Raw genomic sequence first — 20,333 nt, forward strand, 5'->3', positions numbered from 1 at the left:
GTTTCTAAATGTATTTCCTTTAAAAAAAAATTTTCTGCTTGGCAGAGGTAGGATTCTCACTCAAGGGCAGTCCAGTGAAAGTTACAAAGACTATATGAAAATGCAGGAGGACTGGGGTGTAGCTCAAGTGGTAGAGCACTTGGGCTTCCCTGGTTTCTGAACTACCTCAAGAAACATCCAGATTTAAATTACTTCTTCAAAATAAAAACTAAGAAATGTTAGTGGCTCTGACATCTTCTAGTAAATCTGGCTGTCCCCTTGTCTGGAACAAAATCTTGTAGACATACAAAATGAGAGCTCGTATACCTTAAGGGTTCTTTGTCAGTTCTGGGAAATAGTTTTAAAAGCAGAATTTTCCTGAGAACAGTACTATCTAAAGTAGCTTTTATTGTTCAATTTTTCTTTCAGTCATCACTTTTTAACATAGCAGGCCTTGCAATTTGAGCAATTATCAACTCTCCTACAACTTCTAAATGGTCTGCTGAGGTCTCCATACACCCCATGAAGAGCCAGGGTTCTCTGATCTGGAACAAAGCAGCATGGGTAGTGATGGTAATATCTTCTACTATTTATTCTGGTGTCCCCAATACTCAAAAAACTCAATTTTTTGCTCGAGTCTGGAAGTCTACCACTTGAACCACAGCTCCACTTTCAGCTTTTTGTGGGTTGATTAGAGATAGAGTCTCGTGGATTTGTCTGTCCAAGTTGGATTCAAAGGATAATCCTCAGATCTCAGACTTCTGAGTAGGTTAGGATTATAGGTGTGAAGCATCCGGGCCTGGCTTCCTCCGCTTCTTGAAGGTAAGTATGAGTGCTCCTGACCTCTGCAACCTACTTGTCAGATCTGAAAATATGCTGAGAAAACATGGGAAGAGAAGACATGTGGAGGCAGGAAAAGTGGCTCAGTGGTAGAGTGCTTGCCTAGCATGCATGAAGCCCTGGGTTCGACTCCTCAGTACCACATAAACAGAAAAAGCCTGAAATGGTTCTGTGGCTCAAGTGGTAGAGTGCTAGCCTTGAACAAAAGAAGCTCAGAGACAGTGCCCAGACCTGAGTTCAAGCCCCAGGACTGGCAATAAGAGAGAGAAGGGGTGGGGGGGACGGACATGTGGATTCACAGGCTTACCTGCAGCTGCACTGGAGGATGTAACAGATGCAGAGGGCAAAGCAGAGTTTTGGATAGGTCTACCTGCATGTTCAGAGAGTAGAGAGCTAGCAGTAGAAGAGATACTCATCAGAGGTTGTGAGAGAAGAGACTGGTTCTTGTGCAGTATTTGGCTCCCTGAGAGAGCGGCAGATGGGTTCTGAACTTGCACTTGAACTTGAGACATGATCACTCTGAACAAAAGTGAACAACTGCAGGTAAACAGCTTTCAGTGCAGGTTAATTCAGTGCTATGAAGTCTAAAGTTCTACCTAAAAGTTGTAAGGGAAAGAAAATAAAGAGGTAAATTATAGAGGAGATATGTAGTTGCTGATATTCAGTCAAAATTGGTGCAACTTGCTCAGACATGAAAACAGCTCCACTTAGCATACACTGAGTCTGCAGAAAGAGTTTTCCACCCCATCTACAGAGCATTTCCTGGCCTTGGAATTTTCCTGCGTGTTTTCCAAAGAATTTATAATACCCACGTGTTCTGTGTGTTCATTTTACAAACACATCCCATAGGACATGATATTGAATAGTGAAGATTAAGAACCTCGAATTACAGCTTACATTTTACAAGTGCAAATAGGAAAGTATGGAGAGGCGTTTCCAGTAAAGATTTCTGGTCTCAAAATGATGGAAATGGAAAGCAAACTGGGTTAGGAACAACAGTAACTGGTCAGTGTAAACACTGCTTTTACGTCAGGGCCACAGACACAGATTGGTCCCTTGGGGGGGGGGGGTCCTTAATCTGACCAACTGGAAGAATTTCCTACTTTTGCTGCTTCTTTCTTTTTCCATGACAATATAAGATGTACTTGTTCACTTAAGAGATTTATTTCAGCCGGGCGCTGGTGGCTCACGCCTGTAATCCTAGCTACTCAGGAGGCTGAGATCTGAGGATCGCGGTTCAAAGCCAGCCCGGGCAAGAAAGACCGTGAGACTCCTATCTCCAATAAACCACCAGAAAACCAGAAGTGGCACTGTAGCTCAAGTGGTAGAGCGCTCGCCTTGAGCTGAAGAGCTGAGGGACAACGCCCAGGCCCAGAGTTCAAGCCCCACGACCGACAAAAAAAAAAAAAAAAGAGATTTATTTCAGAGGATTTCATTTAATTAGACTCTACACCAGAGAAGTGTTCACTCACACCAAGGTTCAGGATCCTGAGCTCCTGAGCAGTGTGATTTGAATAACAAAGGCCTTCTGTTTTTTGGGGTTTTTTTTGTTGGTCGTGGGGCTTGAACTCTGGGCCTGAGCTCTGTCCCTCAGCTCTTCAGCTCAAGGCGAGCGCTCTACCACTTAAGCTACAGCGCCACTTCCGGTTTTCTGGTGGTTTATTGGAGATAGGAGTCTCACGGTCTCTCCTGCCTGGGCTGGCTTTGAACCGCGATCCTCAGATCTCAGCCTCCTGAGTAGCTAGGATTACAGGCGTGAGCCACCAGCGCCCGGCTAACAAAGGCCTTCTGATGGACTGAGAGTATTTCAAGTAAAAGGGAAGCAGGAAAAAGCCCACACCACCAACTGGGGTGCTCAGATAAGGACTGCAAAGGTAAGTCTTTCTAAATAAATGCACTAAAATTAAAAATAGGGACAAGTTCTGCTCATTTTCATGGTCATCCTTCAAAATGCTGGAAATGCCTTAAATGACATGTTTCTCAAGAAGCAGTCAATCTCCAGAATCTAGCACACCAACTAATTAGATGTTCTACTTCCAAATAACTGTGGCTCACTTTAATTTTTTTTTTTTTTGGGGGGGGGGCCGGTCGTGGGGCTGAACTCTGGGCCTGGGCGCTGTCCCTCAGCTCTTCAGCTCAAGGCTAGAGCTCTACCACTTGAGCCACAGTGCCACTTCCAGCTTTTTCTGCTTATGTGGTGCTGAGGAATCAAACCCAGAGCCTCATGCGTGCAAGGCAAGCACTCTACCACTGAGCCACCTTCCCAGCCCCTACGCTTTCACTTTTAATAAAGATTCAAAATAACTTCTTAAACCAGACCCCTATAAAACAAAGCATGATCAGAACAAGCAAGTGATGTGAGGAGTCCTGGAAAACCCCACAAGCAGGCACAACATGGCCTCGTTCTGTTTACTTTAGAAGTCAGAACAAAGCAGCAGGAGGCCGCAAGACAGACAAGTTCCAGTGTCAAGACACAAGCCTAGAGCCATTCCAAAGCCAGCTATGCCCTTGTTTTTCCTTTTATATGCAAAAATGAGAAATACTTCTGTCTCTTCGTCACTTGCTCCTCACCCACTCCTCCCCTTCCCACTTTTTTCAAACTCTGTCTTGAGAGCATTATTTACTAAGAGCAACAAATCACTTGGAGTAGATTCACAACTTCACAACACCAACCAAAGGTCACAAGGACAAATAATAAGCCAAAACCAAGTGTCTGTTCTAGTATCTTCCCCCATCCAGGAGGGAGCAACCCAGCTCAGCCCAGGCTAGCTAAGTCTAAGACTGAATGAAGGCCTAAATTTAGAAAGGGCGAGGCCCAAAGGGATCTTTTTTGACTAATGCTGTCTAGAGCAGGCTCACTGCCAGAATTTCCAGTTGTCATAAATTCATGTGTTTTCTAGAAGCTAAGAAAGAAATGGGCTTTTTCATTAAGACTGCCCCAAAACATTAACTTCAGGTGCATCTGAAGAATCTGTCTAATGACTGGTTAAAACAAGTATTGAGAAGTTGCAAGTAAGATCAATGTGCAAAACCTCCAAGTTAGACTCTAGTTAATAAACATTAAGTTTCCAACATAATACTGAAATTCACAAAGCAGGGGGGTTGGGAGTATAGCTCAAACATGCACAAGATCTAGATTCAATCCCTAGCACCTTAGAAAAACTTAAAAGCCACTAGTCAGTTTTTAGTCACTTGCTAATTTAGTGCTAAAAAGTGTCCTAGTTAAGCCTCAAAAGAGAAAGTAAAGCAGTGGGTCTCAAGAGGACAATTCTGCCCCAGAAGACAAGTACCCATGTCTCTTGGTTGTCACAATCTCCAGGAGGAAGAGGAGTCAGAGACACCAACAGACATCACAGCTGTGAGGAAGAGCTCACTTCATTGAAAGGAAGACCAGTTTTTCACTAAGGACACTTAGAGTTTGGATGCCTTCAGGGGAACTATGAAATCTGGTACGTTTACTTCTGTGTAAATGGTAAACCTGTTGCTTAATAGTATTCTGCCTTATACCTTAAATCCTTAAATGCAACCTCAATCCTTCCCTTTAAACTTGTTCCTGATGATTGTTTTCCATCAGGCCTATGAGGGACTCAATTTGCCTGATTTACAGTTTGAGAGCACAAACTGTCTTGTTAACAACTTAGATAGTATACTGCATACTAATGAAGGGAAATGTGAAACACAGACATCCTTTAGTTTTCACTGGAAATACCTTTGACTGTGAAATCTGCATAGCACCATAACTGCCCAGTCTCCCGTGCACATGGGCACCTCAGCACTAAGAGGGGTAAATGATAAGAGTTATAGCACTTATTTTGTAAGATTCCTTGCTGACCATAGTGGCTGATGCCTATAACCCTAGATACTCAGGAGGGTGAGATCTGAAGATCATGGTTTAAAACTAGCTCAGGCAGGAAAAGTCAATGAGACTCTATCTCCAATTAACCACCAAAAAAGGCAAGTGGAAGTGTGGTTCAGGTGATAGAGCATTAGCCTTGAGCAAAAAAAAAAACCTCAGAGACAGGGGCTGGGAAGTTGGCTCAATGGCAGAGTGCTTGCCTCACATGCATGAGGCCCTGGGTTCGATTCCTCAGCACCACATAAGCAGGAAAAACAAAAGCCAGAAGTGGCACTGTGGCTCAAGCGGTAGGGTGCTAGCCTTGAGCTGAAGGACAGCACCCAGGCCCAGAATTCAGCCCCATGACTGACCCCCCCCCCAAAAAAAAAAACAGAGACAGCACCCAGGTCCCAAGTTTATGCCATAGTACACGCACGCATGCACGCACGCACGCACGCACACACACACACACACACACACACACACACACAGATCTCAATTCTGGATGAAATTTCCTTTCAAGGTGCCATAACCATTTCACTAAACACTTCCCCAGCTAGTCCTGCAGTAAGTCTCATGTAATATAAATACAAAGGAGCACCCCAGGTCATTGGCATGATAAACATATGCTTTCAATATTCACCAGAGAACACTGAGTCTACATGTGAACTCACAAATGAAAAGCTGTAAATGAAAGAATCTACATCAAGCTCTGATTATTACACTTTCTGACAAAGACACAGAGGAGACTTTTTGGGGGGCCAGTTCTGGGGCTTGAACTCAGGACCTGGTCACTGTCCCTGAGCTTCATTTGCTCAAGGTTAGCATACTACCACTTGAGCCACAGCACCACTTCTGGCTTTTTGTGTGTATGTGGTACTGAGGAATTGAACAGGGCTTCATGCGTGCTAGGCAAGCACTCTACCACTAAGCCACATTCCCAGTCCCAGAAGAGACCTTTAAACAACCAGCTATAAATCTGTTAATCTGTTCTTTTTATTTAGTTTTTGGGAAGCTCCACTCCTAGACAATCTGCTCACTTTTCCTACAACATAAAATCCTTTCAATACCCTTGATGTCCAGCTAAAGTGCATCCTTACAGTTACTTCCAAAGCTCCTTCTCTGATACTTTCTAGTTACAATGAGGTTACCTCCCAAAAGAGCAATTCAGATGCAAGCATCCAAGCCCCTGCAGCCAGGAAAGCCACAGTAGAGAAGCATGTAGGTCACTATCACCCGACGTTACCATGTCCAAAACCACTGCATTATGGTCAATGCCAAGCAAGGATGTTCAATAGCAGGCCTATAATATGTTAAATACATAGTAACAATACATTCCTTAAAAGAAATATGGCCAAACTGCTTAAAGACGGTCAGAGACAGAGGGGGAGAGAGTTGATAGGACCACTGTCCTTGGTACATGAGAGAAAAAAAGACACAAGGAAATCAGGCCTAAGGAGTTACACTCACTGCCAAGACAGTAACATTAGCCTAAAATAATGCCTGGAAACAACTCAAATTGCTGAAGACTTTGCACACCATAGGAGTGTCTGAATGTGGCCCCTACCCCCACACTTGGCCCAATGCCAGTAGACAATGCAGATTTTCTTTCCACACAAATATTACTATTGGGTGTCTGTTTAAAGAAATACTTCCTAAAAGGGAATTCATTATATTAATTATTCACCTAGAAAACCCATTATACCATACATACACAAGTTAAATATATATATATATATATATATATATATATATATATATATATATATATATCCCTACAATCTAACCAGCCATAAACCTTATTTCTTTCCTAGCCTTTTGAAAGTTTACAAAGATACCCTTCCCTAGGAAATAGTTTTTTTTGTTGTTGTTTTTTCCTGCCAGTCATGGGGCTTGAACTCAGGGCTTGGATGCTGTCTCCCAGCTTTTGCACTCTACCACTTCAAGCCACAGCACCACTTCTGGTATTCTGGTAGTTAATTGGAGATGAGTCTCACAGACTTTCCTGTCCAGGCTGGCTTTGAACAGTGACTCTCAGATCTCAGCCTCCTGAGCTAAGATTACAGGCATAAGCCACTGGTGCCTGGCTAGGAGATAGTCTTAAAAATAAATTAAAGCACATATTATTTTTGTAAAACAATTTAAACCTATAAAAATATAAGGAAAATATTTTAAACTAACCAAAGTGAACACCTACTCATAATCTGCCACTGATTTTTAAGAGTTGTACCGTGTAGGGCTGGGAAGGTAGCTCAGTGGTAGAGCGCTTGCCTTACATGCATGAGGCCCTGGGTTCGATTCCCCAGCACCACATATGCAAAAAGAAAAAAGCCGGAAGTGGTGCTGTGGCTCAAGTGGTAGAGCGCTAGCCTTGAGCTGAAGAGCTGAGGGACAGTGCCCAGGCCCAGAGTTCAGGCCCCATGACTGGACCAAAAAAAAAAAGAGTTGTACCGTGTAACATTCTTGACCAAGAAGAGGCTCAGTTCAACAACATGGTTAATTGGCTTCTCCTCACAGAAAAAGAAAGCTGTAGTCTGTAACCATGCACTATCTACCTCAAAGCATGACCACACCAAACATTGTCTTCAGCCACAACTCAGTTTCCTAGAAATCAGCCTTGCCACTAAGTCACAAATCAACCAGGTTCAAGCAGAACAAACTTATGGATTGTAGCTTTCAGTTCTACTTCCAGCTCAGAAGTAACTGTAGGTCCAACTTTCAGCAGATTGCTGAAAGGGTCCCATGACTCGGTTTCCCCAAAGAAACTTATAATAGGGTATTGGACAAAGCGTCAGCTATAGCACTAGTGAACCCTAAGGTCTGGTGATACAACTCTTCAAAATTCAGGGTGATAAGTGTAAACCCATTCACAGAGCTTTGTATGATTTCTCCAATTTTCTTAGGCTGTAATATCCTCATTCCCCCCCAAAAGTAGGCTACCCTGTTTACTAACTGCTATCTCAGAGGGATTTATAGTGATGCACCTTCAGCTCCAAGAGGCAGAAGGCTAACACCATCAGTGTTAACATGCTCAGTGTATTCTGCAGTGCCGACAAGCCTAAAGTCCTCAACACTTATAAAATTCTTTTTTTGGTCTGAACGATCACAAGCTGCTCATGCTTGATTTATAACCTAGCTTGAAACAGAAAAACAATGATGAATTAGTTCCACAAGTTTGACAACCAAGTTAAATATAAACAACCTGAAAAATCAAGTATTTTTAAAAGAAAGTAAAGTACAAGAACTCTGTGACTAAGAGCTTCACTGAGTGAGTTATGCTTAATGATAACTTCAGCGATCAGCTTTAGGCCTGAACATTTTTTTTTTTTTTTTTTTTTGCCAGTCCTGGGGCTTGACCTCAGGACCTGGGCACTGTCCCCGAGCATCTTTTTTGTTTTGGTTGATTGTGGAGCCTAGGCACTGTCCCTCAGCTTTTCAGCTCAAGACTAGTGCTCTACCACTTGAGCCACAGCACCACTTCTGGCTTTTTCTGCTTATGTGGTGCTGAGGAATCGAACCCAGGGCCTCATGCATGCAAGTCAAGCACACTACCACTGAGCCACCTTCCCAGGCCCCCTGAGCTTCTTTTGTGTGAGGCTAACATTCTACCACTTGAGCCACTGCATCACTTCCAGTTTTTTGTGTTTATGTGGTGCTGAGGAATTGAACCCAGGGTTTCATGCGTACTAGGCAAGCATTCTACCACTGAGCCATATTTCCAGCCCCAGGTCTACACATTAAAACACATGGCAGAGGTGAAAGGAAAGCTTTATATTCTTGCCCACAATTTTTCCTGCATGTACTTTCTAATTAAATTAAAAGTAAAAAAGAAATTCAAACTGCATAAAATCTCTTCTGTTCCTCTAACATTACAGTCACAAGTACAAAACATTTTCATGCACGCAAATGCAGAATTGAGGACTATCACCAATTAAAGCAGAGCTGAAATGATGAAGCCAAATTATGTTTACCTTAACAAGGGTGATCCAGGTACCAGTTCCGCCCAGCTGAGAGGTAAAGTGGCTCAGAGACTCCTGGGGAGGGGAAAAAACGAGGCCATCACTTACTAAAGTAGATCTTCTTCCCTGAAAATGAATATGGATCAAATTGAGGTGAAATCTAAAATTTACAAGTAGGGAATTTTGTGAAAGCATGATGTCATGGCTAGAAGCAGTAAGCCAGTCCAAGAAAAGAGCCACCTCAAGCCCGGGACACTACACAGGACTGGAGACCCTCCCTCTTTTGGTCTCCATTGCATCCTGGTGAAAGTGATGTGGATACTTATCCATCAAACTTTCTGACATATACTGTCCAGGCATAAAAGCCTGATTTTCAACCTTGTGAGGTTTTCCTACCACACAGGCTAAACATCTAATTCAGAAATGCCCTTGCCACACACTTCACAGTATAAATACTGTTATACTGTTACATGGGAAAATTACCAAAAAGCACTATGTGCATTGTAAAATAAGAGAAAAGGCACACTATTTCTAGTAAGTCCATTTCTTAACCATTTTTATTGCTAACAGAATTCTCATACTTTTACCTAATTGGGGAGACTCTCCCTTTTAAATGATAGTAAGTAATAAACAGAATTCCTCACCTTGGAATACTTTTTGCATTTTCAATATAAAAGGTTTTGTTCATCATTTCCATAGCTCATTGCTACTGCAGTTTAACACACAACAAAGAGTTGCTGCTCACTGTCTAAATAAGTTCAGGAATAAAATCATGAGCTCTCATTTTTTGTCCATTATTTTAACAGCTCAAGTTCTTCTTGTAAATAACATATACAGCACAAGAAGAGCACCACTAATCCAAAAACGCATAAAGCTCTCCCAAGTTTTGGATTTCAGAGTATTTTGGATTTGGTTTGTTCAATGTTAAGTCTGTGGAAGGGAGAGGAGTGTGCGGGCAAGGGCATGTTGTAGAGAATTTGTTCAAAGGGCACTGTGTACATACATAGAAACACAGCAAATCTCAACCTCATATTAAACAAATGTATGTTAACAAAAATAAAAAACTAATGGAGAAAATAAAAATCAAAGTCTATGGAAATATTCCAATCTCCAAAAAACTCCATAATCTGAAACACTTCTTGTCCCAAGCATGTTAGATAGAGGATATTCAACCTTACTAACAAATTTCCACTGAAATTCAGCTGGATTCAATGCTTGTCAAAAACTTCCCACAGGGCTAGGAATGTGGCTTAGTGGTAGAGTGCTTACCTAGCACATGAAGCCCTGGGTTTGATTCCTCAGTGCCACATAAACAGAAAAAGCGCTGTGGCTCAAATGGTAGAGCCCTCGCCTTGAGTACAGAGAGGCCCAGGAACAGAACCCAGGCCCTGAGTTCAAGCCCCAGATTGGGGGAAAAAATTTCACACAAAAAGCCAGCATAGGCAGTCAAGTCCATCAGACTGCTTGCCTTGCATGCATGAGACCCTAGGTTCAATTCCTCAGCCGCACATAAGCAGAAAAAGTGGTGTTGTGGCTCAAGTAGTAGAGCGCTAGCCTTGAGCTGAGGGACAGTGCCCAGACCCAGAGTTCAGGCCACACGACTGACCAAAAAAAAAAAAAAAAACTGAAAAAGGTTACCAAGCAGTCCAAATAAATTCTTAAGACCTAGAACACAGTCCATTTATGCCTCTGTCCACCAGACCTCCCCTAATCTGATCCAGGCCCCTCCATGCTGGAATATACGTAAGACTGGATGTGCAGCTTTTCAGCCCCAAGTAGAAGTAGCACAACAGAACAGAAAACAGAGCTGCTACAAACATAACAACACTACTAAGAAACAACTGCCACTAATAGGGGAGAAAGAGGGTTGGAGACTATTCTGCAACCATCCCAGATCTCAACGTTTTAGACAAGTGATAGCACAGACTCAAATACACATTCACAACTGCATAAACAAATCCATTTTGAAATTCCTCCAAACATTTTTAAAAGATAATCCAAAACCTACAAGTTCACTAGCAATAAATCTATATAGCATTTACTCCTGGCAATAATGACAAAGGAAAGACTGCAGAGTTAGCCCAATTCCCTTGTTCACCACTCAGAAGGCATTCAAGAACAATACAGGCCCAGCGCCAGTGGCTCAAGCCTGTAATCCTAGCTACTCAGGAGGCTGAGATCTGAGGATCACAGTTCAAAGTCAGCCCAGGCAGGAAAGTCTGTGAGACTTTCCTGTGGTTTATCTCCAATAAACCACTCAGAAAACTGAAGTGGCACTGTGGCTCAAGTGGTAGAGCACTCACCTTGAGCTGAAGAGCTAAGGGATAGCGCCCAGGCCCAGAGTTCAAGCCCCTCGATCGACCAAAAAATAAGTAAATAAATAAATAAGAGGATGGGTTAAATGGTTTGTGGGCACCATTCTAGACACTGGGGAGAAATATGTACAAATAAGTCATAGTTCTCCTGGAATCTACCTATAATCTTAAACCCAATACAAGGTTTTTAAAGAGATAATTCACAATGATATTTTATAACATACATTACCTCAGAAATGGAAAAACTCCTAACAATAAAACCACTCCTTTGTTATGAACTTTTGGTTTAGGATACAGCAAACTACCAGCCACAGACACTTCTGACTGAGGGTCTGAATTGGGGATTCCCCAAATTCAAGTCTCTCCCATTCAGCTGAACAAACCTGTACAAGTTAAATCTATAACCTTCAGCCTTTTAATATGAAAAATGAGGTTAAAACCACCAAATATCATATAATTCATTAAACAGTGATCACATAATTCCTGGGTGAATTAACTGATAAGGTAGGCAAAGTGCTTATAAACGGTGACCTGTACCACTACAGTTATCTGTCAAACACTATTAACTAATACAAAATGTTACTTATAAATCACATTCAAAATATACTAAGGAAAAAATGTAGCAATTTTTGAAGATCCAAGCAAAACAAAACGAGATTACTTTATTCTTATGTTTAATGCTTAAATTCTCAACTGAAAGAGAAATTACTATCTAGTGATCATAAGCTAAACATCACAGATTGTAAAGGTCTACCATACTGCAAGCCAAAAGATCCTAACTATTGTCCTAACCGTACTGTCATCTAGGTGAAGGGTCAGGAGGCTCAGTGAGCAAGTTGGTTAAATTGTGAAACAGGCAATGTAATCAGACTTCTCATTGGTACAAATTATCCTCTTAGGTCAGAGGACTACGTCGCATTTTTCACAAAATCACAATGGCATCAGCAGACAATGGTCCTATTTGAATCAGGGTGGAATCTGCAAAAGTAGAAAATTCATGCCTTGGTGAATTTTAATGTATAGAACACATGAACTTCCAAAAAGCAAAGATGTGAATCAGGAAAGATCTAGTGAGATCAGAAAGTTTGATCCTGAAGGAAGCTACATAATAATAATTCAAGTAGCATTATTGGTTCACTCCATCCCCAAAATGAACCACTGCCAACACCCCTTCATGATTAATGGGACATACATATCATTATAGACAACACAATTGCTTCAATGGTAGTTCAAGTCAGAATGAAATGGCATACACCACCTCACTGAAAGCACAAATCCAAAGGCAGATTTGATTTAGCTGATTCACCTGCTAAGACTATCCATAAGGATAACTATCTGGGTAGAGAGCAAGAGAGGCTGCATGTTCAAGAGATCATAGACTGGAAGGAAATAAAAAAGAAAATCTTTCAGAAAGCAGATCAAGGGTGGGCACTGTGGCTCACACCTATAATCCTAGCTCCTCAGGCGGCTGAGATGTGAGGATCTGTTCAAAGCCAGCCGGGGCAGGAAAGTCCCTGAGACATCTTCAGTTAACTAGCAACGAACAAGAGCTGTGGCTCAAATGGTAGAGCACTAGAGTCTTGAGCACAAAAGCTCAGGGACGGCACTCATACCCTGAATTCAAGCCCAAGCAACACCTCACCCTCAAAAACAAGTTAATTAGCAATTTATTAACTCTTTTCCAATAGAGCAGAGAATGAAATTTTAAAAAGAATATTAATTTCCTTAACAACCTCGACCACGGTTACAAAGCCATTTTCAACAGACTGCAGTTACAGCGTATAGCAGTAACTTAAGAGGTGACTGGCACTCCTTCATAACCAAAATCTACCCTGGGTTTATAAAAAAAAAATTACTCTGAAGTGGACAGGCAACGAGGAGGGAAGAGAGACCAGTGACGAAGTGACACCCATTATCAATAACCCTACAGCAAGAGCACCCAAGCATGGAGCTGGGAAGGTGGCTCAGTGGTAGAGCGTTTGCCTTGCATGCATGAGGCCCTGGGTTCGATTCCTCAGCACCACATAAGCAGAAAAAGCCGCAAGTGGCACTGTGGCTCAAATGGTAGAGCACTCGCCTTGAGCTGAAGAGCTGAGGGACAGAGCCCAGGCCCAGAGTTCAGGCCCCACAAACGACCAAAAAAAGCACCCAAGCAGGATCAGGGAGGCAGAGGCTCAGAGGGAAAGACTTGCGGATGCCACAGCAGCCTTACAGCACAGGACCCTGACCAGTTAGTTACTTGCTTACTCTTCTAACACAAAGGGGTCTTTCTACTTTAATCCTGGATATGAGGAGGAACTCAATGAAATGCAGCTTTTATAGTCTTAAATTCAACTTGACCTTTTAGATTGCTTTTCTGCATTAAATAACTCAGCCTAATTCACACACAGACTAAATGATACCCTTAGGAGAGAAACCCAAAGTTATAACTCCCCTAAACACTTAAAATAATTATTTACTGAGATGAATTCCAGGAAATGGAAATGTGTTTTTTTGTTGGTGGTGGTAGTGGTACTTGTTGTGTTTTGGGACTTTTTCTTTAGGAGGGGCAAAGGGGGACACAGAAAGGAAAGGAGGGTGAGCAAATGCAATCATGCTATTCAGTACACACTATGTAGAAACCATGTGGAGACAAGAGGAGGAAATTGGGGGAAAGCAAAGGAAGGGGGACATTGTTCCAAAGAGAAATGCACTCATTACCTGACTTATGAAAGGTAACCCCCTTTGTAAATCACCTTAATAACAGAATCGTAATTTTAATAAATAACTCAGCCTAAGCTGGCACTTGGGGAGTGTTCAATAAACAGTAGTGACCATTACTACCCAGCAAATCCATTCATCTTGTCCCCATCTCATAAATATAAACTTACAGCTACATACCACTTAGAAAAATGTTAATGGCAAGAGAGAACATGCTGACTGCCATGAACCCACTCACAGTCCTCAGTCCTCAGAGTCTCACACAGGGGACAGACTTAAGGCACTTGACTTGATTTTGTAGTCTTCACAGCCTGAGAGACATGACAAAAACTCTATCCCAAGAATTAAATGGCCAATTTTGCTTCTATGCCATTATAAACCAACAGAGTGATCACACCTCTTTCCCACGTAGGTCCCAGGTCAATAGAAGTTGGTGGGCTACAATATTTAGAAGACTAATTTTTAATCAAAAGTAAATATTTTCTTGGACATATTTTTCCACCTTTGTTTTCCATTAATACATTGTAAGGCAGCCCTTAAGTATAGACCTTTAACAAATAAATATATGTAATCCTGGGAAACACAATTTAGCAGTGAGAATGTTGGTTCTATCTCCACTTCAGTGCTGATATGCACTACTTTCACATCAACCCATTCATTAGTCAAAATGTAAACATTCAAAAACTAAATTAGTCCAGGTGCTGGTAGCTCACACCTGTCATCCTAGCTACTCAGAAAGCTGAGATCTGAGGATCATAGTTCAAGGCCAGCACAGGTAGGAAAGTCAAAAGTCCTTGAGACTTTATCTCCAGTTAGCCACCAAAAAGACGAAGTGGAGCTGTGCCTCAAGTGGTAGAGTGCTGGCCTTGAGCACAAAAGTTAAGGGACAGCACCTAGGCCCTGAGTTCAAACCCCAGAACTGACACCAAATATTTAAAAAATCTCAGCGCTAGCACTAGCGGCTTACATCTAAAACCCTAGCTACAAAAGAGGCTGAGATCTGAGGATCATGGCTGGAAGCCAGCCCAGGCAACTATATCTGTTGGGGACTTTTCTGCGCAGGCTGGCTATGAAACATGATCCTCAGATCTTAGCCTCCAATGCAGCTCCGAATTACAGGTGTGGGCCACTGTCGCCAGCTTATTAAGACTCTTATCTCCAATTAACCACCAGAAAACCAGAAGTAGAGCTGTGGCTCAAAGTGGTAGAGTTCAAGGACAGCACCTACGTCCTGAGTTCAAGCCCCATGACAGACAAAAAAAAAAAAGAAAAGAAAAGAAAGAAAGGCTAGGAAGGTGGCTCAGTGGCAGAGTGCTTGCCTTGCACACAAGAAGCCCTGGGTTCGATTCCTCAGCACCATATAAGCAGAAAAAGTGGTGAGGAACAGCGCCCAGGCCCAGAGTTCAGGTCCCATGACTAGAAAGAAACAAACAAACAGGCTTATACAAGAAAAAATGCAATCACAAAGACCTCCACTAGAAGTTTAAAACCACCTGTAATAGGTCTAATATGAAATAAACCTGTCAGGCTGCTGAGAATGTGGCTTAGTAGTAGAATGCTTGCCTGGCATACATGAAGCCCTGGTTCGATTTTTCAGTACCACAGAAAAAGCCAGAAGTAGTGCTGTGGCTCAAGTGGTAGAATGCTTGTCTTGAGCAAAAGAAGTTCAGGGACAGTGTCCAGGCCCTGTGTTAAAGCCCCAGGACCAGCAAAATACATAAACAAACCTGTCATGAACCTCAATAAGCATTTCTTCAAGTGTGCCCATCCTGACACTTGAACTCAGGACCTGGGCACTGTCTTTGAGGATTTTTTTTTTTTTGGGGGGGGGTCCAGTCATGGGGCCTGAACTCTGGGCCTGGGTGCTGTCCCTCAGCTCTTCAGCTCAAGGCTAGTGCTCTACCACTTGAGCCACAGCGCCACCTCCGGCTTTTTTCTTTTTGCTTATGTGGTGCTGAGGAATCGAACCCAGGGCCTCATGCATGCAAGGCAAGCACTCTACCACTGAGCCACCTTCCCAGCCCCTCTCTGAGATTTTATTTTTGCTCAAAGTTAGCACTCTATCACTTGAGCAACAGTGCCACTTCTGGTTTTTAAGGTCATTAATTGGAGCTAATGGTCTCAAGGACCTTCCTGCCCATGCTGGATCTCAGCCTCCTGAGCAGCTAGGATTACAGGTGTGAGCCACCACCACCCAGTTTTGGGAAATATGTGTAACATGTTGTGTTGTTATTAAGGTGTTCTACTGCAGGGTTACCATTACATAAGTCAGGTAACGAGCACATTTCCGTTTCCTTCGCTTTCCCCCAGTTTCCACCTCCCATTCCTGCCCAAAGAAAGAAACTTCTTTTTTTTTTGGAAGGGGGGGGGCAGTTCTGGGACTTCACCACAAGGCTTGGGCATTGTCCCTGAGCTCTTTCACTCAAGGCTAGTGCTATATCACTTTGAGCCGTAGTTCCACTTCAGGTTTTCTGGTGGTTAATTGGAAATAGAGTCTTATGGACCATCCAGCCAGAACTGGCTCTGAACCACCATCCTCAGATCTCAGCATCCTGAGTAGCCAGGATGGCAGGCGTGAGCCACCAACACCCAGCTAGGGAAATATTTTCGAAGTTTCTAAAATTCCAGTGTAAGGGGCTGGTGGAGGGGGGGGGGAGGAAAGAAAGGAAAAACAGCTCTAAAAGCTCCAATTTGAGGGAGAGGAATTTACATTTCTGCCAACTGAGCAATTTTGTCTGTAAGTATGACATCACATAAGATGAGCCAGTTGGGATCATCATAAAAACAAAGTCTTTGGCAGCTTCCTGGTCCAGCCCTGTAGCCCTGGCTACATGGGAATCAGGGAGAGGCTAGTGGTTCAAAGCCACTGGAAGCAGGTAAGTCCATGAGACTCTATCTCAACCAATGGCTGGGGTGGGTGCCTGATATCCAAGCCACTCATGCAAGCACAAACAGGAGCGTAACAGGCTAGTCTCAGCATAAAATGAGCCCACAATTCAAATCTAACCAATACAAAAAGGGATGGTGAAGTGGCTTAAGTGATAGAGCACCTGTTTAGCAAGCACAAAGCCCCGAGTTCAAAACCTAGTACCACCAAAAAAATTAAAATAATGCCTCTGGAATCATGAAATCCCTTTCTAAGTTCCATCCTTATGCTGGTGAAGGGATTCAACTAAAGATGCCTACAAACTGATTCACATGTGAATTATATATTTCTGTGGGCAACTCCAGACGAAGTATGATTTGAATGATTACACCTGTAATAATACTGATGGTGTGGGCTTCAGAACTATGGGACAAGTTTACTTCTGAACCTAATGTAATTTATATATAAATGGGCTGTCTAGTTTAATCTGAGTGCTTAAAAAAGGTTTTCCAGGCTGGGAATGTGACCTAGTGGTAGAGTGCTTGCCCAGCATGCATGACGCCCTCAGTTCAATTCCTCAGTGCCACATAAATAGAAAAAGCCACAAGTGGCACTGTAGCTCAAGTGGTAGAGAGCTAGCCTTGAGTAAAAGCTCAGAGACAGCACCCCCAGGCCCTGAGTTCAAGCCCCAGTACTGGCAAAAAAACAAAAAACAAAAAAAAAAAGTTTTCCTTTAAGTCTAGGGGGAAAACAATAAGCACTGTTTATGGTTAAAATGTATTTTATGTCCTCTCTAGATACTGTGGGGTTTCCCCTAAGTTGTTTTTGTCGGTCATGGGGCTTGAACTCTAGGCCTGGTACTGTCCCTCAGCTCTTTAGCTCAAGGCAAGTGCTCTACCACTTGAACTACAGAGCCACTTCTGGTTTTCTGAGTGGTTAATTGGAGATAAGAGTCTCACGGACTTTCCTGCCTGGGCTGGCTTTGAACCAGGAGCCTCAGATCTCAGCCTCCTGAATAACTAGGATTACAGGCATAAGCCACTGGCGCCCAGCTTTCCCTTGTTATTTCCTTCCACTCAGTCACTCCCAGGTTATAAAACTAAAGGAGAAAGTATAACATTTCCAAGATATCTGATCAGCTCAAAAGTAAATCTACAGAATTGACATAACAATGTTACAGGTATAAACACTAGAAACTGTTCACCAACAGAAGTTTTGAAGACTAAGTAGCAACTGCAAACATTTATAAATTCTTGTATTCTAGTAGACTTTTTTGGTTGGTCTGGGCCTGGTGCTATCCATGAGCTCTTCAGCTCAAGCCCAACACTTTACCACTTAAGCCACAGCGCCACTTCTAGTTTTCTGGTGGCTTATTGGAGATAAGAGTCTCACAGACTTTCCTGCCTGGGCTGGCTTTGCACCATGATCCTCAGATCTCAGCCTCTGAATAGCTAGGATTACAAGCGTGAGCCACTGGCACCTGGCCTAACACCCTCTTTTCAGGCAAGAAAAATATGAACTATGCTGTGATTCTCCACTATTCACAAAATTTCACTTAAAACAACTGTTGTTTGTAAACAAAGCAAATGGGAGATCTTTGGAAAACAATTTAACAACAGATGACGGGAAGGAAGAAGTGGTCTCAAATTTGTATTTCTCCTGCCTTGGCTTCTTGAGTGCCAAAATCACGCTCTGCCAGTCCCAGCTCAGACGATTTTTTTTGCCAGTCCTAGAGCTTGAACTCAGGGTCTGGGCACTGTCCCTGAACTTCTTTTACTCAAGGACAGCATTCTATCACTTGAGCCACAGTGCCACTTCAGGTCTTTTCTGTTTATGTGGCACTGAGGAATCAAACCCAGGACCTCATACATGCAAGGCAAGCATTCTACCACCGAGGCACCTTCCCAGCACCCTCAGACTATTTTTATATGAAATATCCTCTGCTTAATACTTAACCAAAGGTGATAGGAATATATTTACATAACTACGGTACAGAAACTTTGAAAGTTTTCACTATGAATTATTAACTATAGTTAATAATGTTGGCACTAAGTTAATCTCTAGTAAACATGGCTTTAAGGGTTAGGTCTCTACTAAATCAAGGCTAAAGAAATTTGTATTTGCAAATCATTTTTCAATTATAGTCATTAATAGCTCAAGAATTGTTGATTTTGTTCAGAAAGCAAGGCCAAACCTTGAGTATGACTCTGAGGTGGGGGTAGCACAAAATCAAGAGCTAATTCAGTGATAGATGTCTACTAGCAAGTGCCAGGGCCCCGAGTTCAGACCCCAAAAAGACTGCCAAAAAGAGTGCTAATTTACCTGGTAATTTTTCCTAATAATAGAAAAGTCCAACTAATAAAATAATGAGTATAGCAAAAAATATATTTTTTAATTTTTTTTTTATTTTTGTCGGTTGTGTGGCTTGAACTCTGGGCTTGGGTGCTATCCCTCAGTTCTTCAGCTCAAAGCGAGCGCTCTACTGCTAAGAGCCACACTACCACTTCTGGTTTCCTAGTAGTTTACTGGAGACAAGAGTCTCATGGACTTTCCTGCCTGGGCTGGCTTTGAACCACGATCCTCAGATCTCTGCCTCCTGAGTAGCGAGGATGACAGGCGTGAGTCACCAGCAACCGGCGCAAAACTAAATCTTGTGACACGTTAGCAGCCTGATTCAAGCTGGTGAAAATCAAAACTGCTAACATCATGATATGTTGAGAGTCTGTTTCAAAATACTCCAGTTTGGGAGAGGGAGTAGCACAAGTAAAAGACTGACCTTGGCTATCAGTTAATAATTGTCAAAGTTGAGAGACCAATACAGAGTGTCTGCTGTATAATTTGATGTATTTTTCCATAATAAAATTTAAAAGATTTAAATTTAAATTATCTATCACAATACTGAAATATCATTTCCCATAATGTGTGATATGGCAGTAAAAGGTGTGTTTTGCATTGCTGGTAGGGTTAAGTGTTGTTAAAAAGCTACTAAAAAATTCAAATGGGCCAGGTGCCAGTGGCTCACGCCTGTAATCCTAGCTACTCAAAAGGCTTAGCTCTGATGGTGGCCTATCCAAGCCAGCTCCAGCAGCAAAGTCCCCTGAGACTCTTATCTCCAATTAACCAGCAAAGAGCCAAAAATGGAGACCTCTCAAGTAGTAGAGTGCTGGCCCTAAGCACAAAAGCTCAGGTACAATGCCCAAGCCCTAAATTGAAGCCCCAAGACCAGTATCAAAAACAGAAAAAGTGGAGGGGGGGGGAGATTGGATGGGGGACAGGGGGAGGATGGGAAAGGATGGGAAGGGAAAACAAAGAAGGAGGCTACAATGCTTGATAAGAAATGTATTCATTATCTTGCCCATGTAATTGTAACCCCTCTGTAGAGTATTTTCACAATAAAAAAAAAAAAGAAAAAAAATAAAGAGAAAAAGAAGAGAACTACTACTACTACTGCTGCTGCTACTGCTGTCTGAAAATTCTGGGAAAATGTCAAAGACAGAGGTCATTTTGCATTCTTGAGAGATGAATGTGAGAAAACACCACCGTCAGTTCATTCAGGAAATCTATTGCCTGAAACAACCCTAAGGTACAGACTGGTCATTCACACAGCACACGCAAGCCCCTGTTTACTCTTTTGTAAATGTTAACATCTGGGAGTTGCCTGTCCTTGAAGAAGAGTACATCTATGGAATCAAGCCCAGAACTAAAAGAAATTCAGTACTGAATAAAGTTGTCCTAAAAGTCCCACCCTGTCACCAGGATGGACCAAACATACCCCTCCACATCCAACTGTATTTTTAGTTTTCTCCTCAACAAGTAGCAGGGTGATCTGCATTTGGTAG

General features: G+C 42.5%; 1 protein-coding gene across 7 annotated transcripts in view; it reads right to left on the reverse strand.

Moving 5' to 3' along the window:
* The window catches only part of Stau1 (staufen double-stranded RNA binding protein 1), a 48,865-nt gene that overhangs the window by 26,937 nt on the left and 1,595 nt on the right, over positions 1 to 20,333 (reverse strand). For 3 of the 7 annotated variants that reach the window (XR_011365474.1, XM_069989964.1, XM_069989962.1), the window contains exons 2-3: positions 8,626 to 8,688; positions 1,127 to 1,415 (exon numbers count right to left, since the gene is read on the reverse strand). The exons of 1 other annotated variant lie outside the window; for it this stretch is intronic. Coding sequence is in view for 3 of the 6 variants with exons in the window: in XM_069989964.1 (XP_069846065.1) it covers positions 1,127 to 1,331 (205 nt within the window). In the remaining 3 variants the exon portion in view is untranslated. Of the gene's footprint in view, positions 1 to 1,126; positions 1,416 to 8,625; positions 8,740 to 20,333 lie in introns of all 7 variants that reach the window. 3 more of the 7 variants (XM_069989963.1, XM_069989965.1, XM_069989966.1) reach the window with 3 other exon arrangements.

This window comes from Dipodomys merriami, unplaced genomic scaffold, assembly GCF_024711535.1.
Source record: "Dipodomys merriami isolate MVZ:Mamm:240054 unplaced genomic scaffold, mDipMer1.0.p SCAF_39, whole genome shotgun sequence".
NCBI classification, from domain to species: domain Eukaryota; kingdom Metazoa; phylum Chordata; class Mammalia; order Rodentia; family Heteromyidae; genus Dipodomys; species Dipodomys merriami.